Here is a 21,607-nt window from a genome sequence, read left to right as displayed (position 1 = left end):
TGATATATTTTTTTATTGTTATGTTATGATTGTTTTGAGACGTGATTAATGTGGATGGGATTGTAATTGATGTGGGATGTGATTGGGATTATGACAGATATTAGGATATTAGAGATTGTGATGTGAAGGTGAGTTGTGTTCCCAGTTCTCAATTTCCCAATTTTCCAATTTTCCAATTTTCCAATTTTCCAATTTTCCAATTTTCCAATTTTCCAATTTCACAATTTCACAATTTCCCAATTCCCTAATTTCCTAATTCCATAATTTCCGAATTCCATAATTTCCCAATTCCCTAATTTCCCAAATTCCAAATTTTCCAAATTCCAAATTTCCCAATTCCCTAATTTCCCAAATCCTAAATTTCCCAAATTCCAAATTTCCCAAATCCTAAATTTTCCAAATTCCAAATTTCCCAAATCCTAAATTTCCCAACTTCCAAATTTCCCAAATCCTAAATTACCTAAATTCCAAATTTCCCAAATCCTACATTTTCCAAATTCCAAATTTCCCAATTCCCTAATTTCCCAAATCCTAAATTTTTCAAATTCCAAATTTCCCAGTTCCCTGATTTCCCAAATCCTAAATTTCCCAATTCCCTAATTTCCCAAATCCTAAATTTCCCAAATTCCAAATTTCCCAAATTCCAAATTTCCCAAATTCCAAATTTCCCAAATTCCCTAATTTCCCAAATCCTAAATTTCCCAAATTCCAAATTTCCCAATTTCCTATTTTCCCAAATCCTAAATTTCCCAAATTCCAAATTTCCCAAATCCTACATTTTCCAAATTCCAAATTTCCCAATTCCCTAATTTCCCAAATCCTAAATTTTCCAAATTCCAAATTTCCCAATTCCCTAATTGCCCAAATCCTCAATTTTTCGAATTCCGTAATATCCCAGTTCCCTAATTTCCCAAATCCCTTATTTCCCAATTTTCTAATTTCCTGAATCCAAAAAATTGCCAAATGCCACATTTCCCGCATTCCCAATTTTCCAGTTTCCCACATCCATAATGCTACTTTTCCTCATTTTCCTAATTTTCTTAATTTCCCCAATTTTCCCCAATTTTTTATCTTGCCCAACCTTCTCAACTTTAAATGCTGCAAAATGATTTTTTACCTGGGAGATATGTCACAGCCCTGTTGCATGAAGGCAGCTAACGCGAACCATAGACTGTTAATGATGCTGAAGTCGTTAGCCATGCTTGAAGTTGGAATATGAGGTGATCCTTGCGAGCCATGTGGATGTTGTAACGTGGGATCATTCCTGGTTGACATTGTGGGATCCCCTCCGCTGCTCAATGTTAACACCCTCCATTCGTAGGGTGAAAATCTGAATGAGAATGTGGGAGAATTAAATGTTTTTATCTCTTCTGGATAATTGTTGTAAAAAATAGTTTTTCATTACAAAAAATCATTATGTTATTCAAAACAATGGTACAGAAGCTAATTATACTTCTAACAATAAATTATTAATAATAAGAATGTAATATTACATTCTTGTTATAAATAATTGTTATAAAGAAATCGACAGCACTTATGCAAAAATTAAACGGATTTATTTTGATGTTTTGATTAGTTTCATTAATATTCTGTGTTTTGAAGTAAATGTAAATCGAAAAAAGGATTTTTCTAGGGAATTAAATGTAGGTGAAATATCTGTGTCACATGAGTTTTTCTTCATAATGGTAGTTTAACTTCTAGAGAAATCGAAAGTTGACGTAGGGGTGAAAGTTTTGAGGTGATTTCACTCCTCAAACTTGAGTTGTCGATACAGAAAAAAGTGACACGTGTTCCCTCACTTTGGTGACAGACTTGCAAAGTTTTATTACTTCGGCGAGAAGAAGCATAGTACCATATGTTATAGAATTGATATAAAGTATCGATTATTCATAATGTTATTGTAGTCACTTTTATTACTTCTTCAATATTTTTTTAAGTAAAATATTGAACTGTTGATGCGTTGTTAAAATTGTTGAAATAAAATGTATTTAAAGATGACAAAAATGATGTCAGATTAAATTAGAAAAGAATATTTCTCAAATATATAATATTTTTAAAAATAGTTATGAAGCTAGTATGATATAATAACAAATTTAATCTCACCAATAACATACTTAACTATCAAATGAAAAATAATTCTTGTTCACTGAACACATACCTTGGAATGAAAATTCAACTTTAACTTATTATTTTGTAAATCTTAAATTACTTGTAAATTAATATTTAATATAAAATTTTAAGTTCGATACATAAAGCACGATTATAAAGTACACTTCATGATGGTATTTGACTATGATATGGGTCATATTTGACCTAACTACCATCAGTGGAAGGTTAAGTTACATTTCAACAATCATATCATATTTAAAATTTTTATATAACATTCAAATAATACCATCAATAATTTAATATCGACGTAACAGTTCCACAATAAAAATCAAATAGCACGAGTCGACGTTTCGCCTGACAACATACCGACCGTAACTACTGAACAGGAGAAAACGAGTACACGAAAAATGACCATTTACCTGGACACGGTAAAGAGAACAATGGATACGCCGATATATGAGAAGATCACGCACACCCAGATTTCTTTGCTCAACGGGTTCAAGAAGCTAAACACCCCGGGTTTCTGTTTGATGGGTTTCTTTATCATGATGCTGATACCCAGGGACATAAAGGGTTTACTGAAGTCGATCACTCGTTCGCGTTCAGATGTGATTGTCATTGGCGCTATTGCTATGTCTGCTTCCTGGAACATAATTGATATTATTATTCAGAGGTGTAATAGTTTACTAATTTTTGGATCATTTATCTGATCTGATTGTATTATTATTTATTGTATTTTTATTTGTGATCATTTTTACAAATGATAATTTGTGTTATTTGTTAATCCTTTGTTGCATTTTGTGGGAAATATGCAAGTTAAAAATTAAAGATAATAACCACAAAATTTTTACATTTCAACAAGTATGAGTGAATAGTTGAATAGATTAAGTTACTGAAAATATATGACAAATTTTGTGATCATAATTTCTGTTGTAACTTCATTTTCATTAGTTCTATAATATTATGTTATATCTTTCAAATAAATTTGTTTGTCTATGGTTATTTTTGTTGATATTATTTATGAAAGTTTATTTCCTTACATATATTTATATTTTGTTAAAAATTGACAAAAATCATGCAATCAAAAATTAACTTCTTTGCTTTACAGAATGTATGTATAAGTCATTGAAATGTTAAGACATGAAAATTGTAGTCTGATAATAAAAATATTTTCTTGCAATAAAAATATAACATCTAAAAACAAAAATATCTTTGTTGATATACAAATATAATATTAAAATTGCAACTTTTCAAATTCTTGTGTAATAGTTGCTCTGTAAATATTAAATATACATTTTCACTGTATTATTATCATATTACTTATGTAGTAAAAATACATTTCTAATTTCAACAAAAATGTAAACTTATAAAAATACAGCATTTCTAATTATACAATAAATCAATTTCATTATTCACAAACAAAATGCTTGATGCATCAATGATACATTTTGTGAGAATTAGCTCAAATGAATAAAATCATATCCTACATCCACCATCTTACTCTTCAATCATTTCAACGTTGTAATACTGTCACATTGTTACAATCACATGTCATATTATTTAAAAATGTCACTCAACAATAATAGCGTGATTCAATAATTAATAATCAATAATATTACATCAATAATTAATACAAAATAAAACAATAATTAATACAATCCTTCCTTAGCAACCGAAACAAGAAAGTCAACATATCTGCAGTCTCCTCCACCAGATGTAGCTCGAAAAGCAACAAAGAGCCCATACATAGCGGACATCTGGTGGATAACTCCGCACTCTCAGCAGGAGGATAAAACAGCTTGTTCAGCGTTCGTTTCGAATCCGATCAATAGTAGAATCTTTCGTGACCGTGTGAAATTGTTCGAGTCGGGTTTCCATTTTCCGGGGTGTTCCGTTTTCGAAACGCTCCGAATCGCCGCGATTAGCATCTCTGCGAACTTACTTTGCGTATCAACTCGCCAACCATCCCGTCCCAACCACCGGGAACATCCGGATTCTCCATCCCGTATTTTCCGTCCTTCACGATCCGTAGCTCGTCTGGAAAATCGGAAGATATGGTTATTTGTTACGGAGAACTAGAAACTTTCTTCATCGGTCAATATCGTTTTGTTCCAAATTCGAGGATTCAGTTTTTGAATCTCTTACGTTAGTATTATTTTCAGGAGGGATTGTTTCTATGGCTCCTAAGATCCTTTTGCATAAGTCATCTTTCCTCATTAAAATTATGAGACATGAATTAATAATGTTGTAATAATACTATAATAATCTTGTATAAATAAACGATTATAATAGCTGAGCGCGAGCCTATTTAAAACGGATGTACCCCAAGTCCTTTCCAGCTTGTCAGTTTTCGAGGCTCCATCTGAAGGACTCATTTTAAAGGGGCTTCAAAGAATATGACCATATATCTTTTTAATTTAAACCCTTTACGCTCCTCATTGTAAAAAACGCAAAAAAAGAAATTGTTTAAATTTTGCAACATTCTATAACAAATTGACGGAATTAAAAAAAATATCTTAAAATAGCTCAATCCTTTGCGAATAAAAGAAAACAAAATTTAGCTAAATTCGTTGGGTAGTTTCTGAGAAAAAAATTCGTGAGTGAAACCTATTTTCGGAAAAATGGGAAAAAAATTGCAAACTTTGAAGGGTTGTTTCTTTACAAATTCGAAACTGGCAAAATGATGACTTAAACCTCCCCTAATTTTACGTGGATTACGACATATTTTGATTAGAGCGAAATCGCAGATGGTGAGGTCCACAAGTGATCGATTTGACTTATAGGTCTTTTCTCATAAAAATAATGCGATACGAATTAATGATATTGTATAAATAAATAAATAAATTATTAAAGTAGAAAAATTGAATATTTCTCAATTCCGAAATGCAGATGTAATTTTGTAGTATCGAATATCAATTAACCAGAGACTGTTATGGTATACAGAACTCCGGGATTAGATAAATATGAAACTGTAACGATAATATCGAGAATATACACAATAGACGAGACGGTTGGACTTAATTCAATTTAATTAAGTTTGTTAGTGCCGGAGTACTGCAAGCACACGTTTCTTGTGTAATTAGCAAATGGAAGTGTGATTTAAACGTTAATTCAGTATAGTATTCTCTCGTTTCGGTATATCACGAGATATTCCGTAGCGAATTAGTTTAAACGGCGATTGTTATAATAGGTTGCATTTGGAAATTAGATTTAGTGATATCTAGAAATTGATTTTGGTAATTGACTAATTTGTTTTAGAACTACTGAACGTCAATTAATACTCGTGGTTTAACTTGAAATATTAAATTAAATTGTATTTAGCTGTTATTAAATTATGTTTGTACTATGTAAAAATTATAATTAATTTCGTTTGATCAGATTATTAAATATTGTAATTATTTTGTATATCAGTAGTTATAAATTGTGTTAGACTGTTAAATAATATTTGAACTACATTAAAATATTAAAATTAAATTATCCTTCTTCTTTTTCACAAGTGTTTAACAAATTGATATTAATTATTAGATAACATTTGAATTATTTTATATATCAGTAATAACATTATAATTAAATTGTAATAGACTATTGAAAAATATTTGAACTACATTAAAATGTAATTATAAACAAATTGATGTAATTAATTATTAGACAATGTTTGAATTATTAAATATGAATAATTGCATTATAATTACATTATTAATCAATCATCTCTCAATATGAAATATCATCATAATTAAATTATTTCAACTAGGTTGATTTACATTATTATTAATTCAATTTACCAGAACCACATCAAATAATAGCAACTTATTGATTTATTATTCCTATAATTATATTATAAATTGACAACAAAAGTACTTACAGGTAATTCCTAATTTTTTAGCAATGAGATCAGCTAAGTCTTTACAATAACCCTCGTAGCTATCGTTTCCAGTGAGTATCTCTCCAGTGTCCGATTTTTTCCTCATGATGTACGGTTCTTCCTGCACGAAAAATTCAATTTCATTCCAATTTAAATCCTGTATATCTGTATCTAACGTTTCAACAGAAATTCTGTGAAATAAAATGAATACGTACCATTAATGAAACGAAATTGAAAGAAGTAATCCACATTACCCACTTTTTTTTAATTACAACGATGTATTCAACCGATTAAGCAACGAGAGTATCGTTAATGGTTAAAAACTCGGTACATTAACTGTTACTGAGCATTTAGGTATGTTTTATGTTATACGATATTCAATGAAAATTAGTAATTAATCAAGGGTGCAATTGTTATTTTGTTTTTTAATTTTATTGGAAATTTGAGATTTGGATGATTGTGAAGATATGAGAAAAAAATTTAGAAAATGGTGAACAATTAATATATTCATTCTTAAAAAGTAATGCAATACAAATATATGATGGGAAATAAAAAATTTATGACAAGGCAAAAAATAATGTAACACAATGTATTTACATTTACAAAGTAAAAAGTAATACAATACAAATATATGATAGAACATAAAAAATTTATGAAGTGGTAAAAAATAATGTAACATAATGTATTTACACTTAAAGTAAATAATAATACAACACAAATATATGATAGAACATAAAAAATTTATGAAGTGGTAAAAAATAATGTAACATAATGTATTTACACTTAAAGTAAATAATAATACAATACAAATATATGACAACAAAACAAAAATTCATAAAATGGTAAAAAATAATGTAACACAATGTATTTACACTTAAAGTAAATAATACAAAAAATATTAATTAATAACACATACCGAATAATAAAATACAAATAATATAGCAGAAAATCTATAATTTGTCCAATGCTAAAAACTAATTGGAAATATGAAACTTGGAAGGTAATGAAAATGTAATAGAAAAAGTAAAAATACAAAAGACAGTAGATAATATGAAATCTAATATTTAGAAGATAGCACAGTGTAGCACAAAATCAAGAATTTAAAATGCAGTAGAAAATAATTGGAAATCTGAAACTTGGAGGATAATAAAAACATAACACAGAAAATCAGAATTGTACAAAAAGATCAAAAATAAATTCTAAGAATTTAAAATGCTACTAAAAGTAGAAAATAATTGGAAATCTGAAACTTGGAGGATAATAAAAACATAACACAGAAAATCAGAATTGTACAAAAAGATCAAAAATAAAATCTAACATTTTAAAAATACTGTGTAACTGAAAATTACATGAATGTCTTAAACGATAAAAAATAACAAAAAATAAAAAATTCAATAATTGATAAAAAGGAACCTTAAATGCAAGAAATCTCAATGTCTTACCACAATGGTGGTCACAATATAAGTCTTGTTCTTCTCGATTTCGGTGTGCGGTCGAAGTCGAATGTATTTTGCAGCAATAGCCTGAAACCCAGCTTCGTCCGTCCATTCCGCCACCTTGAATAAAAGAAATTCCTTAAAAAAGTTTCACTTTTAATCACAGAATAAAATTGTCAATATAAATCTCCGAATGTAGTAAAAAATATCGCATTTACATAAAACTTGTATAGATCGATTATTCGAAACGTTTGGTAATTTCCGAAATAACAAGAACACGTGGCCATCGCGGAAAAAAGCGAAAAAATATTTACTTTGACCATGGCACTGTTGACCGTCATCTCGACGACGTGGAGAGTGTAATTGTGTCGTCGGCCATCATCGTTGAAGCGTATCTCGCCGGTCAGTCCCTCGATTTCCACCTAAAAGTTAAATATATACAATCGATATCAACTCCGAACAACGCACGCGTGTGTCACCGCCTCTATACAAAGTGATGCTCGTTTGTAAATATACTATTCGGTCGTTGATTGCTGGAAATTGCATTCTTTTTAATTGTTTTGTACTACTTTCGGTCGTGTTTAATTGATCCCGTTTGCCGGCTATATTTATTCCGTCGATTGCGATGTTTTCGATGCGATTGTCACGTTGAAATGAATAAAAAATAACAATTAAAAGATACCAATTATTATAACACGATTAATTCGGGATTTTCCGAACGGATTAATTACTTTTCATTTATCTCTTTGTCAATTTAACGTTTCTGTTATAACTTTCGATCAAATATCGCTTTTTCGTACGGTATATGAGTTATATTAAGGTGGCAAAATCTGGTGACAAAAATTTTATCAGCAGATATTATACAGAGAATACTTTTGATACACCTAACCACCAAATTACAAGATTCTTGATTAATACGACGAAACCTTTAATTCTGTCTCTAAAATTGCGAAGAATAAATTGATACACCTAACCTTCAAATTGCATGATCCTAGAAGAATACTTTTGATATACCTAACCATCAAATTGGTTCTTGATTCAATATATTGGTTCAATATATTGGTGTGTATATTGGTTCAATATAAGGAAACTCTTTGAATTTTCATCTATGTTAAAAATTATGAATATTCGAGTGCACCTAACCTCCAAATAACGTGGTATAATTTTTTTTACGACAGCATAGTATATATTTCAACAAGAGTTATACAGGGTGTTACCTGTAACGCTACGATTTTTCTCTCACTTGCACCTTACGAAAAAAAGTTTGGAACAATATTTGCAGGGTATGAAGTGCACAATAGATATTAGTAAAGCATATTTTGAAAACAGTTTGTTCTCTCGGCAAAGTCAAGGTCACTTGAGTTTTTTAAATAGGAACATACATTTTTTTTATTCATAGCTTTAGAGGACATCGAGAATTCAAAACACATGTTACATGATATTTTTATTAACATATTACTAGATTTACAGAAGTGGAAATGTGAAGTAAAAGACCGCAATATTGCGTGATGGAAGACGGCATACATTTTCAACATGTAATTAAATAAAGTGTATTTTTCTTACATTCTTGTCGCGCATTTACATTCAGTAATCTTTTCGGAATCAAATAATGGTTATACTACCAAAGTCAAAAGCTAATTTTCTTTTTCAAAAAATTTGAAAAATTACAAATATTGACTATAGTGATTAAAAAATTAGTAAATACAAAAATCAATAAATGACCTCCAACAAAAATATACAAAAATCTGTCAACTAAGAGCTGTCAAATTTCACCATTCAAAGTCTACACCTGTACACCAGAACGAAAAATCAGCATAATAATGAGCCTGATATCGACAGACATTATGGTGTTCGATTATATCGCGACAACTAGACGATCACCGGAAAGGAAGACAGACATTTTCCCCGTAAATGTGATTGTATATATGTATACACACACACGTCGGGAACGAAGGTAGACGGATCTCACGTCGACATAGGAATGCTAGTAGAGAGTCGGAATAACCGCCAATTACTGTCAATAACAGAGAGACGTCGAGAAGAGTCCCTGGCAATTTCGGTTGCCACGGTGTTCGAAACATATTGACTGTTTCTGCATTTCTATCTCTGGCTCAAGAATTTCAAGACCAATCATCCAATCGTAACTTTGTCATTTTTGACGTTGATCGGTCGTTGACATAAAGGTGTTTACAGCCTAAATTGCTATTATTCGATTATAATTTGGGTTGTATGTGCATGGTTACGTGGTGTGTTGCTGCGTCAGCAGTGATGAGACGCGTGGACCGACAGATGGTGGACCTAAATGAATTTAATGACTTATTGTTATTTTAAATCTTGAAACGTTGAAATGTATTTTTAAAAATTGTTCTCTTACTGATATTTTAGATTGGTGAATAATATGATCACTTGATGATACTCATATGACACACACTCATACCACACTTCATATGATCGTTAAATATGAATCATTCATAACAAGTATACAAAAATTGCATAAGTACTGATACATTAGTACTATATGTTGCAAGTTCTGTTAAAAAATTGAAGTCTTCAGATTTAAATAAATTGAATCTTCCACAGCTTCACATCGATGAATTATAAGTATAATATAAACAAAAACAATTCAATTGAAAAATAATTGAATATTCAATACGAATATATAAAAAGAAACCCTTTTCAAATGGAATAGATGGATGCTTTTTGACAAAATCCTCACCTTTCTCAGTAACCTGGAAATTTTGTCACCGTGTTCGAAAGGTGTCACTCCCCATCCTCGACTGCTGTTGCAATCCAAAGCCCTGGTGCCATTTGTAATTTGATTGCTGCCAGGTATTCCCGTTCGTCTCACATTGCTTCTGTCCGCCTTTTTTCTCAGAAACTTGTTGAACGCCTCGACCAGAACAAACACGGCGTCGTACATCAGCGCCGCTTGTGCCTAACGCGAATAAGATGGCCGGATCAGCATTCGAATCACATGGGAACATCATAATTTTTAGTTGAAGATGAAAAAAGTAATCTGACTGTAGCTTATAGCGGTTTGAAAGTGCATTAGATTGTAATGTGCTGCAATAAATTATGGTGTGCTGTGATGAATTAGGTTGTGTCGCGTTATATTGCAATGGGATACAGTATACTGCGTTTTGTTGTGGTAGATTACGTTATATTGCAATGTAGTTTATTTTATTGCAATAAATTGTGTTCTGTCACATTATATTGCAATGAATCACATTGTACTGCAATTTACTTTATTGTACCGCAATATATTGCAACGAATTACATTATACTGCAATTTACTTTATTGTGCCGCAATATGTTGCATTCTGTCACATTATATTGCAATGAATTACATTATATTATACTATATTGCAATTTACATCACTGTATTGCATTAAATTATATTATACTGTAATCTACTTTATTGTACCGCAATAAATTGCATTCTGTCGCATTATATTGCAATGAATTACATTATATTATATAATATTGCAATTTACATCACTGTATTGAAATAAACTACATTACATTACAATTTACTTTATTGTACCGCAATAAATTGCATTCTTTCGCATTATATCGCACTAAATTACGTTATATTGCATTATGTAGTAATGAATTACATTATATAGTAGTTTGTTGAATTACATTGCAATAAATTATAGTATATCACATTATTTGTAACAAATTAAATTGTATCGAATTTCGTTGAAATACCATCGCGTTATATTGCAATAAATTACATTATAACCCAATTAGCTGCGATACAATATGCAATTATAAAGTTGCAATATATATTAAGTTACTTTAAAATTCTGTCAACATTTCGGAAACGCGAAATGCTTTGAATCGGTTCGTTCCAAAACGTGGCCAGCAATTTCTAAAATTCTTTAGAACGATGTCAACTGCCGTTCCATTATTCAGCAAATTGTAGTAATCACCCTTTGATGGTTTACGCGAAATTTACACAGTTTCGATCCACCGAATCACAATCCACTTAATGTCAGTTTATTGAAGTATACAATTCGTAGAAAAACAATTCATCGAAACTTAATTCGGCTACAGCGGTGGTACGAAAACAATTCACCGCAAAATGTGTTTTCGGGTGTGGGATTAATTTGTTACACCACTGCAGACTAATTCGCAAATATTCTTACAAAAAAAAGGCAATAGAGAATTACTTTTAAATTATTTCACCTAGCTTGACATAATTTAAACTTAATGTAACATAACCTAACATAACCTCACTTTAGTCTTGTGTGATATGAAGAATATTATTTAGTAAAATTTGTAAAATATGAAGAATATTATTAGGTAAAAATTGTAAAATACTATGAAGAATATTATTTAGCAAAATTTGTAAAATATTATGAATGGCGCTATAAATTAAATTATACCAAGACCACAATAATATAAAAATGAAATTTCTCTATTTTGGAAATAATCCAAGCAATGAAGTATCATTAGCGATAATTTTCAACACAGGTCGAAAGTATTCAAATATCGACATGAATGATCGATACCACGTTTAAATTGGCCTTCGATCTTCTACCTTTGAACACGGTCACTCTACTCGAATTACAGATCTCAGTTTGATTTCACTGTGTGGTCGACGAATTGTGGTGGCTCTTACTCGAGCAATTGGAAAACAAGTCGGAAACAGGAGTAGACCAGAAAATTGAAGTACTCGAAGTCTGTACAGAGCTCAAATATTCGTCCACTCCTTGGAAAGACGACTAAAGCCTGACTACCGAATGTGAACTTATTGAGAAAAAGGGAAAAGCTGATGTACGGATTATTTCAGAGTTAAATCGTGCTTCTCGCAATTAGGTCGTTCCATATATTCGTCCCAGAAATTCGTGGATACTTTTCGTATCGTACTTTTACCGAAAAATGACAAAATGTATAAATACTTTTGAACAATTGAAATTAGTTAACTGGAAATAATTTGAAGAATATTTTCATGTACGATACATGTGGATGTAGAATTATGGTACAAAAAAGTTGATCTTTGTAATGTCATGTAAAAGTGAAATTAATGTTACAGTTATTAGTAAGTGTACCAAAATTACTTGCAATATTGATTTAATCGAAGATTATTTAACATAGAAATTTTGAGATAAAAGGTGACTGAAGAGATTCGGTTGGGTGAGCTTAAAAATGTGAAATTAGGTGAATTTAATTCATATGCTCTTTTTCGTTATACAGGATGTCCCACATCTAGTGTAGGTCTCTGAAACGGTAACTGACATGATACTGAATAAGATTTCCCTTTGCAAAAATGGGGTTTGAAGCTTCGTTTTTTAATTATTAAGGAAAAACAGGGACCAATCAGAGCGCAGGGATTACGCATGCGCAGACGCGAGAACGGTAGCTTCGGATAACGCGGAATTATCCAACGCGTGGTAATCTAACGCGTAGTAATGCAACGTGTGGTAATGCAACGCGTGGTAATCCTACGCGTAGTAATCCAACGCGTAGTAATCCAACGCGTACTAATACAGCGTGTGGATATCCAACGCGTAGTAATCTGGCGCTTGCATATTCTACGCGTAGTAATCCAACGCGTAATAATGCAACGCGTGGTAATTCTAAGCGTAGGAATCTAATGCGTGGTAATCCAACGCGTAGTAATCCAACGTCTACTAATACAGCGTGTTGATATCCAACGCGTAGTAATCTAGCGCGTGCATATTCTACGCGTAGTAATCCAACGCGTAATAATGCAACGCGTGGTAATTCTAAGCGTAGGAATCTAATGCGTGGTAATTCAACGCGTAGTAATGCAACGTGTGGTAATGCAACGCGTGGTAATCCTACGAGTAGTAATCCAACGCGTAGTAATCCAACGCGTACTAATACAGCGTGTGGATATCCAACGCGTAGTAATCTAGCGCGTGCATATTCTACACGTAGTAATCCAACGCGTAATAATGCAACGCGTGGTAATTCTAAACGTAGGAATCTAATGCATGGTAATCTAACGCGTAGTAATCCAGCATGTGGATATCCAACGCGTAGTAATCCAACGTGTGGATATTCGACGCGTAGTAGTCCAACGCGTATATAATCCTCGCGCTCTGATTGATCCGCGTTTTTCTTTAATAATTCAAAAACGAAGCTTCAAACCCCATTTCTGCAAAGGAAAATCTTATTCAGAATCACGTTAGCTACCCTCCATTTCAGAGACCTACACTAGTTGTGAAACACCCTGTATACCTTTTATCATCAGAGGAATATATTTCATAATAGAGAAAATATAACTGATAAAATATGCAAAGAAATTATACAACAACAGAGGAGTAATACTTCTTCTTAGCCTTCGATAACATTCATAACATTCATAAAGTTCAGTATTTGTAACTAATAGCAAACATACAAAATTGTAGGAGCTTTTACAAATTTTTGCTTGTAAAAATAAAAACTTCATTAGTGAAGTACTACAATAACCTTAACGAGTCTCAGTGAATACATAATTGTAATAAGTGAATTATATTGAAGATGGTAGATGTACATACAGAAATAGATTCACGACCAGCTCCTTGAGAAGTGGCTGGATCAAGTCCGTGCCATCCAGCTAAGAAATCTTTGACATATGGCCGTCCAGCGTCCACAATGCGAAAGCCAGTGATGTTAATAGCCCCGTATTCGATCACCTCGCTTTCCCATCTGTCGTCCATTATCTGATTACACGAAAACAATAGTTTCATTGTTTTATCTGATAACGATGTTGCAGTTGATTTTGGAATACTATGTAAAATATCCATGTGGTACAATGAATTCAAAATGGATCTGCGAAGTGTTTTGATTATGAACTTTGTGTGGAAACAACTTTCTGTATCAATTGCAATTAAATAATTATCGATGTTGACTATGTGGATATTTGTTAAACTAGTAACTTGGTTGCAGATCTATTAGAAATTGAATAATCGATGTTATTGATTACGTAGATATTTATTGAATTGGTAACTGTTACAGATCAATTATAAATTAGATAACCGATGTTATTGATTACGTAGATATTTATTAAATTACTAACTGTTAGAGATCAATTAGAAATTAGATAATCATCAGTTATATATTTATTAAATTAGTAACGCACAAATGATTAGAAATTAGATAACTATCGATATTACTGATAAAGTAGATATTGATTAAATTAGAAACTGTGTCACAGGCCATTATAAATTAGAATGTCGATATTATTGATTATATGCATACTCACTAGACCACTTAATAAGTAGTGATACGTCCTTTTCCCCAGAGCAACATCCCTCACGTGGCTCACAACGATATCCTTCGCCATGTCTGTAGGACAGTCCAGCACTACATACTTGTTACTCCACCTGTAAAGTAATTAATGCATGATTAATTCACTTAAACAAAATTTAATAAACAAAATTTTATCTTAATATTAATTATATAACAATCGTAGTGATTAATATTGTACACATTAAATGTTTCCTTAAGTAGAATATGACCTAACCTAACTTACAAGTTTTCTAGAAAAAAATATTTTTCATCATCGACGTTGAGAATTTAGAAAATTGTATATGTATTATAAATAGTACATGAAAAATAATCAGTTACCCTATGTATTGACAAAAAATAGAAAAATAAAAATACATACAAGATTATACTACACTCTCTTTATATTGCAATTTTCAAAACACCTCAATAATTACCACAATAATTCTCCCATTACCACAAACATCCACAAATATGAAAAAAGAGCCGTATCCCATTCTCTGCAAAATTTTCGCCTCGATCAAAATGTTGATTTATAGCGTGTCGGTTTGAATAAAAGCAGCGGGCATAATCCGACTGTTTGGTCAACAAAGTTACCTCACGCGGAGCAATTTTTTGACAATGATTCGCAATAATCACGTCCCGTTTTTGGTGACTGCAGTGTTTACTTGATACTGGCTCATTGTCGGGGATGGTTGTTGATTACCCGGGTCGTGCAAATGCGTGGCCGGCGGTAAATTGCGGCCAGATACGCGGTGACCACTCGTACTCCCACAAAAGCGTGATCCGTCAGATTGTCCGAATGCGGACAGAATTTACCGCCCGAAAAATAATACCGACACTAACGCATTAGCACGCGTAGAAAACGTACTCCGATTGTCGATTGTAAGATTCAAAAATTCTTTCAATTAACAAATTTTTACTTGGCACGACCTCAACTTTTCATATTTTGATTTTTTGTATTTATGAAAATTTTTGGTTTTAAGTTTATATGAATTTTTTGTATTTTCAGGTAGAAAATGTGGTTTAGTAGTAATATTTCTGAATATGGTTGTTCAATTACTGTGTTGCTAAATTTCTATGTTCATAATTTACTATATTGCCAAATTCGAATATTGTTACATTATGTTGTCAAATTCCTATATTACCAAATTGTTATGTTGTTAAATTTCTGTGTTTCTAAATTACTATATTACCAAACTGCTATATTGCCAAATTTCTATATTACCAACTTGCTATATTGTCAAACTTTTATATTCCCAACTTGCTATATTGCCAAATTTCTAAATTGTCAAATTCCTATATTCCCAACTTGCTATATTGCCAAATTCCTATGTCCCCAATTTGATATATTGCCAAATTCGTATATTCCCAACTAGCTATATTGCCAAATTCCTATATTCTCAACTTGCTATATTGCCAAATTCCTATATTCCCAACTTGCTATATTGCCAAATTCCTATATTCCCAACTTGCTCTATTGCCAAATTCCTATGTTCCCAACTAGCTATATTGCCAAATTCCTATATTCCCAACTTGCCATATTACCAAATTCCTATGTACCCAAATTACGACAATATCAAATTCTACATTCCCAAATTACTGTTATTGCCAAATTTCTAAATGTTTAAATCACATTTCATAATAATTCAACGAACATTTTCCAAACTCACATATATCTAAATTTCTGTATTCCCAAAATTCCACATTAATCAATAATTTTATCTTTTTCCAAAATACTCTCCAAAACCGTATAGCAAACTTTCCTGCCAATTTCAGTTATAAAAACAATATTGTTCACTTTTCACTATAAATCCATATGTGTACCTACATTTACTCCAAAACAAGTACATCGGGACATCAATTTCTTTACAACTGAAACTAAATCTCAAATCTTCAATAACTGTAAATTCCTCTTCCAATTTCCTGTTCGAAATAAACAGTCCAACCCAACGTCCGTCATCCAATATCCATTTGAAATTTTAATATTCTTCAATAAATAAAAAATATCCCAGAACATACGACTTTATATTTATACGATTTATGATAAAACAGAGTGTACAGAAAATAAACTTACCGATTGAGCTCTTCGAGGCTACGCAGGAAATCAATCGCCTCGGACATGTTCTGTATTCGTTTAACAGTCTCGACTTGAAAGGACTCGTTGCCCGGTTTTAGACCCTGGTAAATCTGCTGCAGCCTGAGCAATCCTGCAACAAGGACGAAATTTATCGTCGGCATTGATCGTTTTCGAGTTCGAAAATCCTCCGTGAACGCGTTTCGTAGCGGTTTACCGCTCGTCATTACGTATTATATTATAGTGTATACACTTTCCGAAAACGACTTGCACACGATTGCACGTAACATTGTCCGTAATTCATTGGCAGAGTGTTTGGTTTGCGGTTCCCGTCGACACCGAAACGTTACATCGGTGATTGGAGCGAAACCACTTCTGGTTTTGTAATTGGACGACGCGGACCGTGTAACGCGTTCTCTCATAGGTTTCTACGATTTTTAATTGTTTATCGTTTGCTTTTATTCATTCGTTCATTCGTTTATTTATTTGTTCTTTACAATCATTTTTTGTATGGAAGTTTTTATGGTGTGAGTTTTATATGTGCTTATTTTATATTATACACATACATATATACATATGCATACATACATGTATATGTATATGTACATTCATATGTATATGCGTATGTGTATGATGCATGTGTATATTCATACGTGTATGTGTATGTGTATGATGCATGTGTATGTGTATGATGTATATGTATATTCATATGTGTATGTATATGTGTATCATGTATGCGTATATTCATATGTGTATGTGTATGTGTATGGTGTATGTGTATGTGTATGGTGTATGTGTATATTCATATGTGTATGTGTATGTGTATGGTGTATGTGTATATTCATATGTGTATGTGTATGTGTATGGTGTATGTGTATATTCATATGTGTATGTGTATGCGTATGACGTATGCGTATATTCATATGTATATGTATATGTGTATGACGTATGTGTATATTCATATGTATATGTATATGTGTATGATGTATGTGTATATTCATATGTATATGCGTGCATGTATGTGTACGTATGTATTAACAATCTAAAACAAAATAAACTACATCAAAAAGTATATCCAACACCATCTTCCCCACCGAAAATTCGACTTCATTATACCAATTACTCAACTATCCGGTACTTGCAAAACTTTATCATTAAAGATACGCGTCCATTGTACGCAACAATCAGCCCTGTTATTAAGCTTACTAAAGATCAACCACCGTCCTTTGTTACAGTTCTCCGTACATTAATTCCGTATTCCTTTGTTCTTTCCCCTAGCAACATCCCTTCTTCCCCTCGTAAACTCCTAATAACACCCTAAAACATTTCCCATTAAAAAGCATCTTGAACAAGGCTATTAAAGATCCTATTAAACCCAGCGAAAACTCTTTCGAAATTCGAGCGTAGCATAGGGTTTCGCTATTAAACGGTTTCCTGTTTGCTAACGTGATCGTTTCCGGAACAATCGGGTATTCGCGGTCGAAGGATCGAGCGATTCGTGGTCGCGACTGGATTCGCGTAATGCAAAGGGTGGGAGGGTGGAACGGGGGAAAAAAAGGTCAGGAATAAAAGGACGAACAACGGGTAGGGGGATGTCCGGGCGAGAGGGATGGAAAAGTCAACAGGGGGCTACGTTTGAAGCTGTCGTCGTGCTTTTTTGCAGCGCCATGCGTGAAACTGATGGCCGGGTTAACGAGCGCTCTGCGCGTGTAAGCCCAGCGGCGCGTTATAAAAGAGCTTGCATTTCAACGAGCACCGCACCGGAGCTTTTCGTGAACATTGTCCCCTATGCCGGTCGCATTTTCTTTCCCGTTTCCCGTTTCTTGCGGCAACAACCTTCGAGGACACGGGAAACCGGACGACCCTCTGCACCGCGTCCGGTCAACCTGCAGTTATCGCTGGACCTTCCTGGATTTTACGGCGAAAAATTATCTTGCTTCACGAGATTTGAATGGGCTTGGAAATTTTGGATTAATGGACTCAATTATATCACATTTATTCGTAGAACCATGAAGGGTCTTGGACTACTTTAATTTAAAGAAACTTTTGATAGAATATACATACATATGTCACATATCCCATATATCACATATGTTACATATGTCACATTGCTTAAGAAGCAGTTTTAAATTTCCTTAAATCTTTATTCTCAACAAACATCACTTCTTATAGTACAAAATAGTTAATAAAAACATTTAAAGTAAATAAATAATTTGTAGAATAATATATGTATGATATTCATATAGAAATTGAATTGTCGTCCACGTATATGGCATCCGAGGTGTAGGATTCACTGAAATATTGACAAAAGCATATTCTTCTCTGCGAAACATTTCTATTCGCATTATAGAAGTCAGATGTTTTCTATTCACAACAATTCTGTTCTTTGTCCGACTATTAGAAGAGGATGGCACCGAGAAACGCATTACGCTAAAAGCGTACGTTTGTCAAGCGATCATGCTCGACAGAAGCAGCGGCAACGTAATAATAGACAAATTAGTCGAAGGAAGCAGCTCCTGCGGAATTTCATTTCGAGACAGCCTTTGAAACCTCACTACGCTTTCGACTTTGAAAATACTCGCTGAATCCTCGTTTCGAATACATCGGTTCCCATCTCTCGCTATTTTGCTTTCCTTTCTCTTATTCGACCTTATTTTATTTTATTCTAGTTGTAAGTCCCTTATTTTTATTTTTTTTTAAATGTGGAGAATGGTATTTTTGATTCATTGTGGAGCTTGGATGTGGCAGACTCTCGTTATATGGCCGACATAAGAATTTTCGTTTTTAATATTTTCATTCTGTAGTAATTTTCATTTTTAATATTTTCATTGTAGAGAATGGTGGTTTTGATTCATTATGGATTTCTGATATGGCTGACTCTCGTTATATGGCCGATATGTGAATTTTCATTTTTAATATTTCCATTCTATAATAACTTTCACTCCCTATACTTCAACTTTATAATTTTCATTCGCAATATTTTCGTTTTCACTGGGTCTTTAAATTGAAGAATTGAAGAATTGAAGAATTGAAGAATTGAGGAATTGAGGAATTGAAGAATTGAAGAATTGAAGAATTCAGAAATTGAAGGATTGAAGAATTGAACAATTGAACAATTGAACAATTGAAAAATTGAAAAATTGAAAAATTGAAAAATTGAAAAATTGAAAAATTGAAAGATTAAAGAATTGAAACAGGGAAACTTGAAAACATGAAAACTTGAAAATTCTTGGAACTTGAAAGTTTTTGCTAAATCTGCTTACAATATCTACCACCACTCATTTCCCTTTCCATGTATCAATTTTATAATATAACTGAAAATTTCTGTCTCACCTTCACTAGTAGACTTACTCTTACAATTTTGTCGCATGAAAGGAAAACTTAATGAACTTTGAAATGGCACCCATAATTGACTTTACCGTTCCGTCTGTTTGAATCGTTTCACGGTTTGTCTCTAAGGATTTCTGCGGCGCTTCGAGATCGCTGCTGGTCGATAATTGAATAATCAGGTCCTCGAATGTGATAATTCGATTCCCGCGTTTTCTCTTGTTTTCGTCGTTATCTTGTGTCGAGTGTGCAAGAGTGCACTTTTCATCTTGTTACTGAAACCGCCGTTGTTCTATTCGTTTCTGCTGCTATTTTTCTCGTAAACATCGAACGTTTCGTACATTTTCGTTGTTTTCCTAACTTTGCGTGCTCGAAACAGGATCGAGCTCTTTTTTAATTAGCATATTCACGGGCCCTCTTCTATTCGGAACAAGTTTACATTCAATATCGTTCATGTTTCTGGTTAATTAATATCGCCGCTTTCTATCGTCGACTGAAATGTTATCGTGCCATCTTGTTTAAACAATCGAAAACAGCGATAATTAACATTGTTACGCTACTCGGAAAATATACGGTACGCGTAATTCAATAATAAGATGTAAAATTCCTTCGAATTCTATTTCAGAGAATATTTTTGTACATTTTTTTATTAATACTCTATTAATTAATTTTTTAATTAAAATAATATCACGGATGTTATTTATGTTGATGTTGTTGCAATTTTATTAATGAAATTCGTATGTGATAATTATTGCGTGACATGTTCGTTGGGTAATTAATTTAAGTGGTATGAGTGTGAATCATTTATTTCATCATGAATTGCTAATCATCAATTTGAGAATTTATTTAGAACTTAGATATTCGAGAATTTTAACACTTTGATTCAAAAATTTTAAAAATAAAAAATCCAAAAACTCAACAATTTAACAAATCAGAAATTCAAAAAACGAAAGTTAAAAAATTCAACAACTCAACAACTCAACAACTCAACAACTCAACAACTCAACAATTCAATAATTTAATAATGAAAAAATGTCAAAACTCGAAAATCCAAAAATTCAAAAATCCAAAAATCCAAAAATCCAAAAATCCAAAAATCCAAAAATCCAAAAATCCAAAAATCCAAAAATCCAAAAATCCAAAAATCCAAAAATCCAAAAATCCAAAAATCCAAAAATCCAAAAATCCAAAAATCCAAAAATCCAAAAATCCAAAAATCCAAAAATCCAAAAATCCAAAAATCCAAAAATCCAAAAATCCAAAAATCCAAAAATCCAAAAATCCAAAAATCCAAAAATCCAAAAATCCAAAAATCCAAAAATCCAAAAATCCAAAAATCCAAAAATCCTAGAATCCAAGAATCCAAAAATCCAAGAGTCCATGAATCCAAAAATCCAAAAATCTAAGAATCCAAAAATCCAAAAATCCAAGAGTCCATGAATCCAAAAATCCAAAAATCTAAGAATCCAAAAATCCAAAAATCCAATCCTCAATGAACATATCCAAGAAACAATCCCACACATGATACTCTAAAACTCGAAACGCAAATCTCAT

At 32.2% G+C, this 21,607-nt stretch overlaps 1 protein-coding gene and 1 long non-coding RNA gene across 3 annotated transcripts in view; one reads left to right on the top strand and one right to left on the bottom strand.

The window, feature by feature from the left end:
* Positions 1-21,607, bottom strand: part of GluRIB (Glutamate receptor IB) — a 377,596-nt gene that overhangs the window by 21,905 nt on the left and 334,084 nt on the right. For both annotated transcript variants that reach the window (XM_012288273.2, XM_076529680.1), the window contains 10 exons: positions 16,727-16,859; positions 14,627-14,747; positions 13,920-14,084; positions 10,124-10,342; positions 7,722-7,829; positions 7,414-7,527; positions 5,972-6,092; positions 4,052-4,146; positions 2,529-2,752; positions 1,118-1,330 (listed from right to left, as the gene is read on the bottom strand). In XM_012288273.2, coding sequence (XP_012143663.2) covers positions 1,118-1,330; positions 2,529-2,752; positions 4,052-4,146; positions 5,972-6,092; positions 7,414-7,527; positions 7,722-7,829; positions 10,124-10,342; positions 13,920-14,084; positions 14,627-14,747; positions 16,727-16,859 — 1,513 coding nt within the window. The remainder of the gene's footprint in view (positions 1-1,117; positions 1,331-2,528; positions 2,753-4,051; positions 4,147-5,971; positions 6,093-7,413; positions 7,528-7,721; positions 7,830-10,123; positions 10,343-13,919; positions 14,085-14,626; positions 14,748-16,726; positions 16,860-21,607) is intronic.
* The window catches only part of LOC143264111 (uncharacterized), a 404,244-nt gene that overhangs the window by 323,566 nt on the left and 59,071 nt on the right, over positions 1-21,607 (top strand). The gene's annotated exons all lie outside the window — the stretch shown is intronic.

Source organism: Megachile rotundata, chromosome 3, assembly GCF_050947335.1.
Source record: "Megachile rotundata isolate GNS110a chromosome 3, iyMegRotu1, whole genome shotgun sequence".
NCBI lineage: Eukaryota > Metazoa > Arthropoda > Insecta > Hymenoptera > Megachilidae > Megachile > Megachile rotundata.
This window is presented reverse-complemented; position numbering and strand designations above follow the sequence as displayed.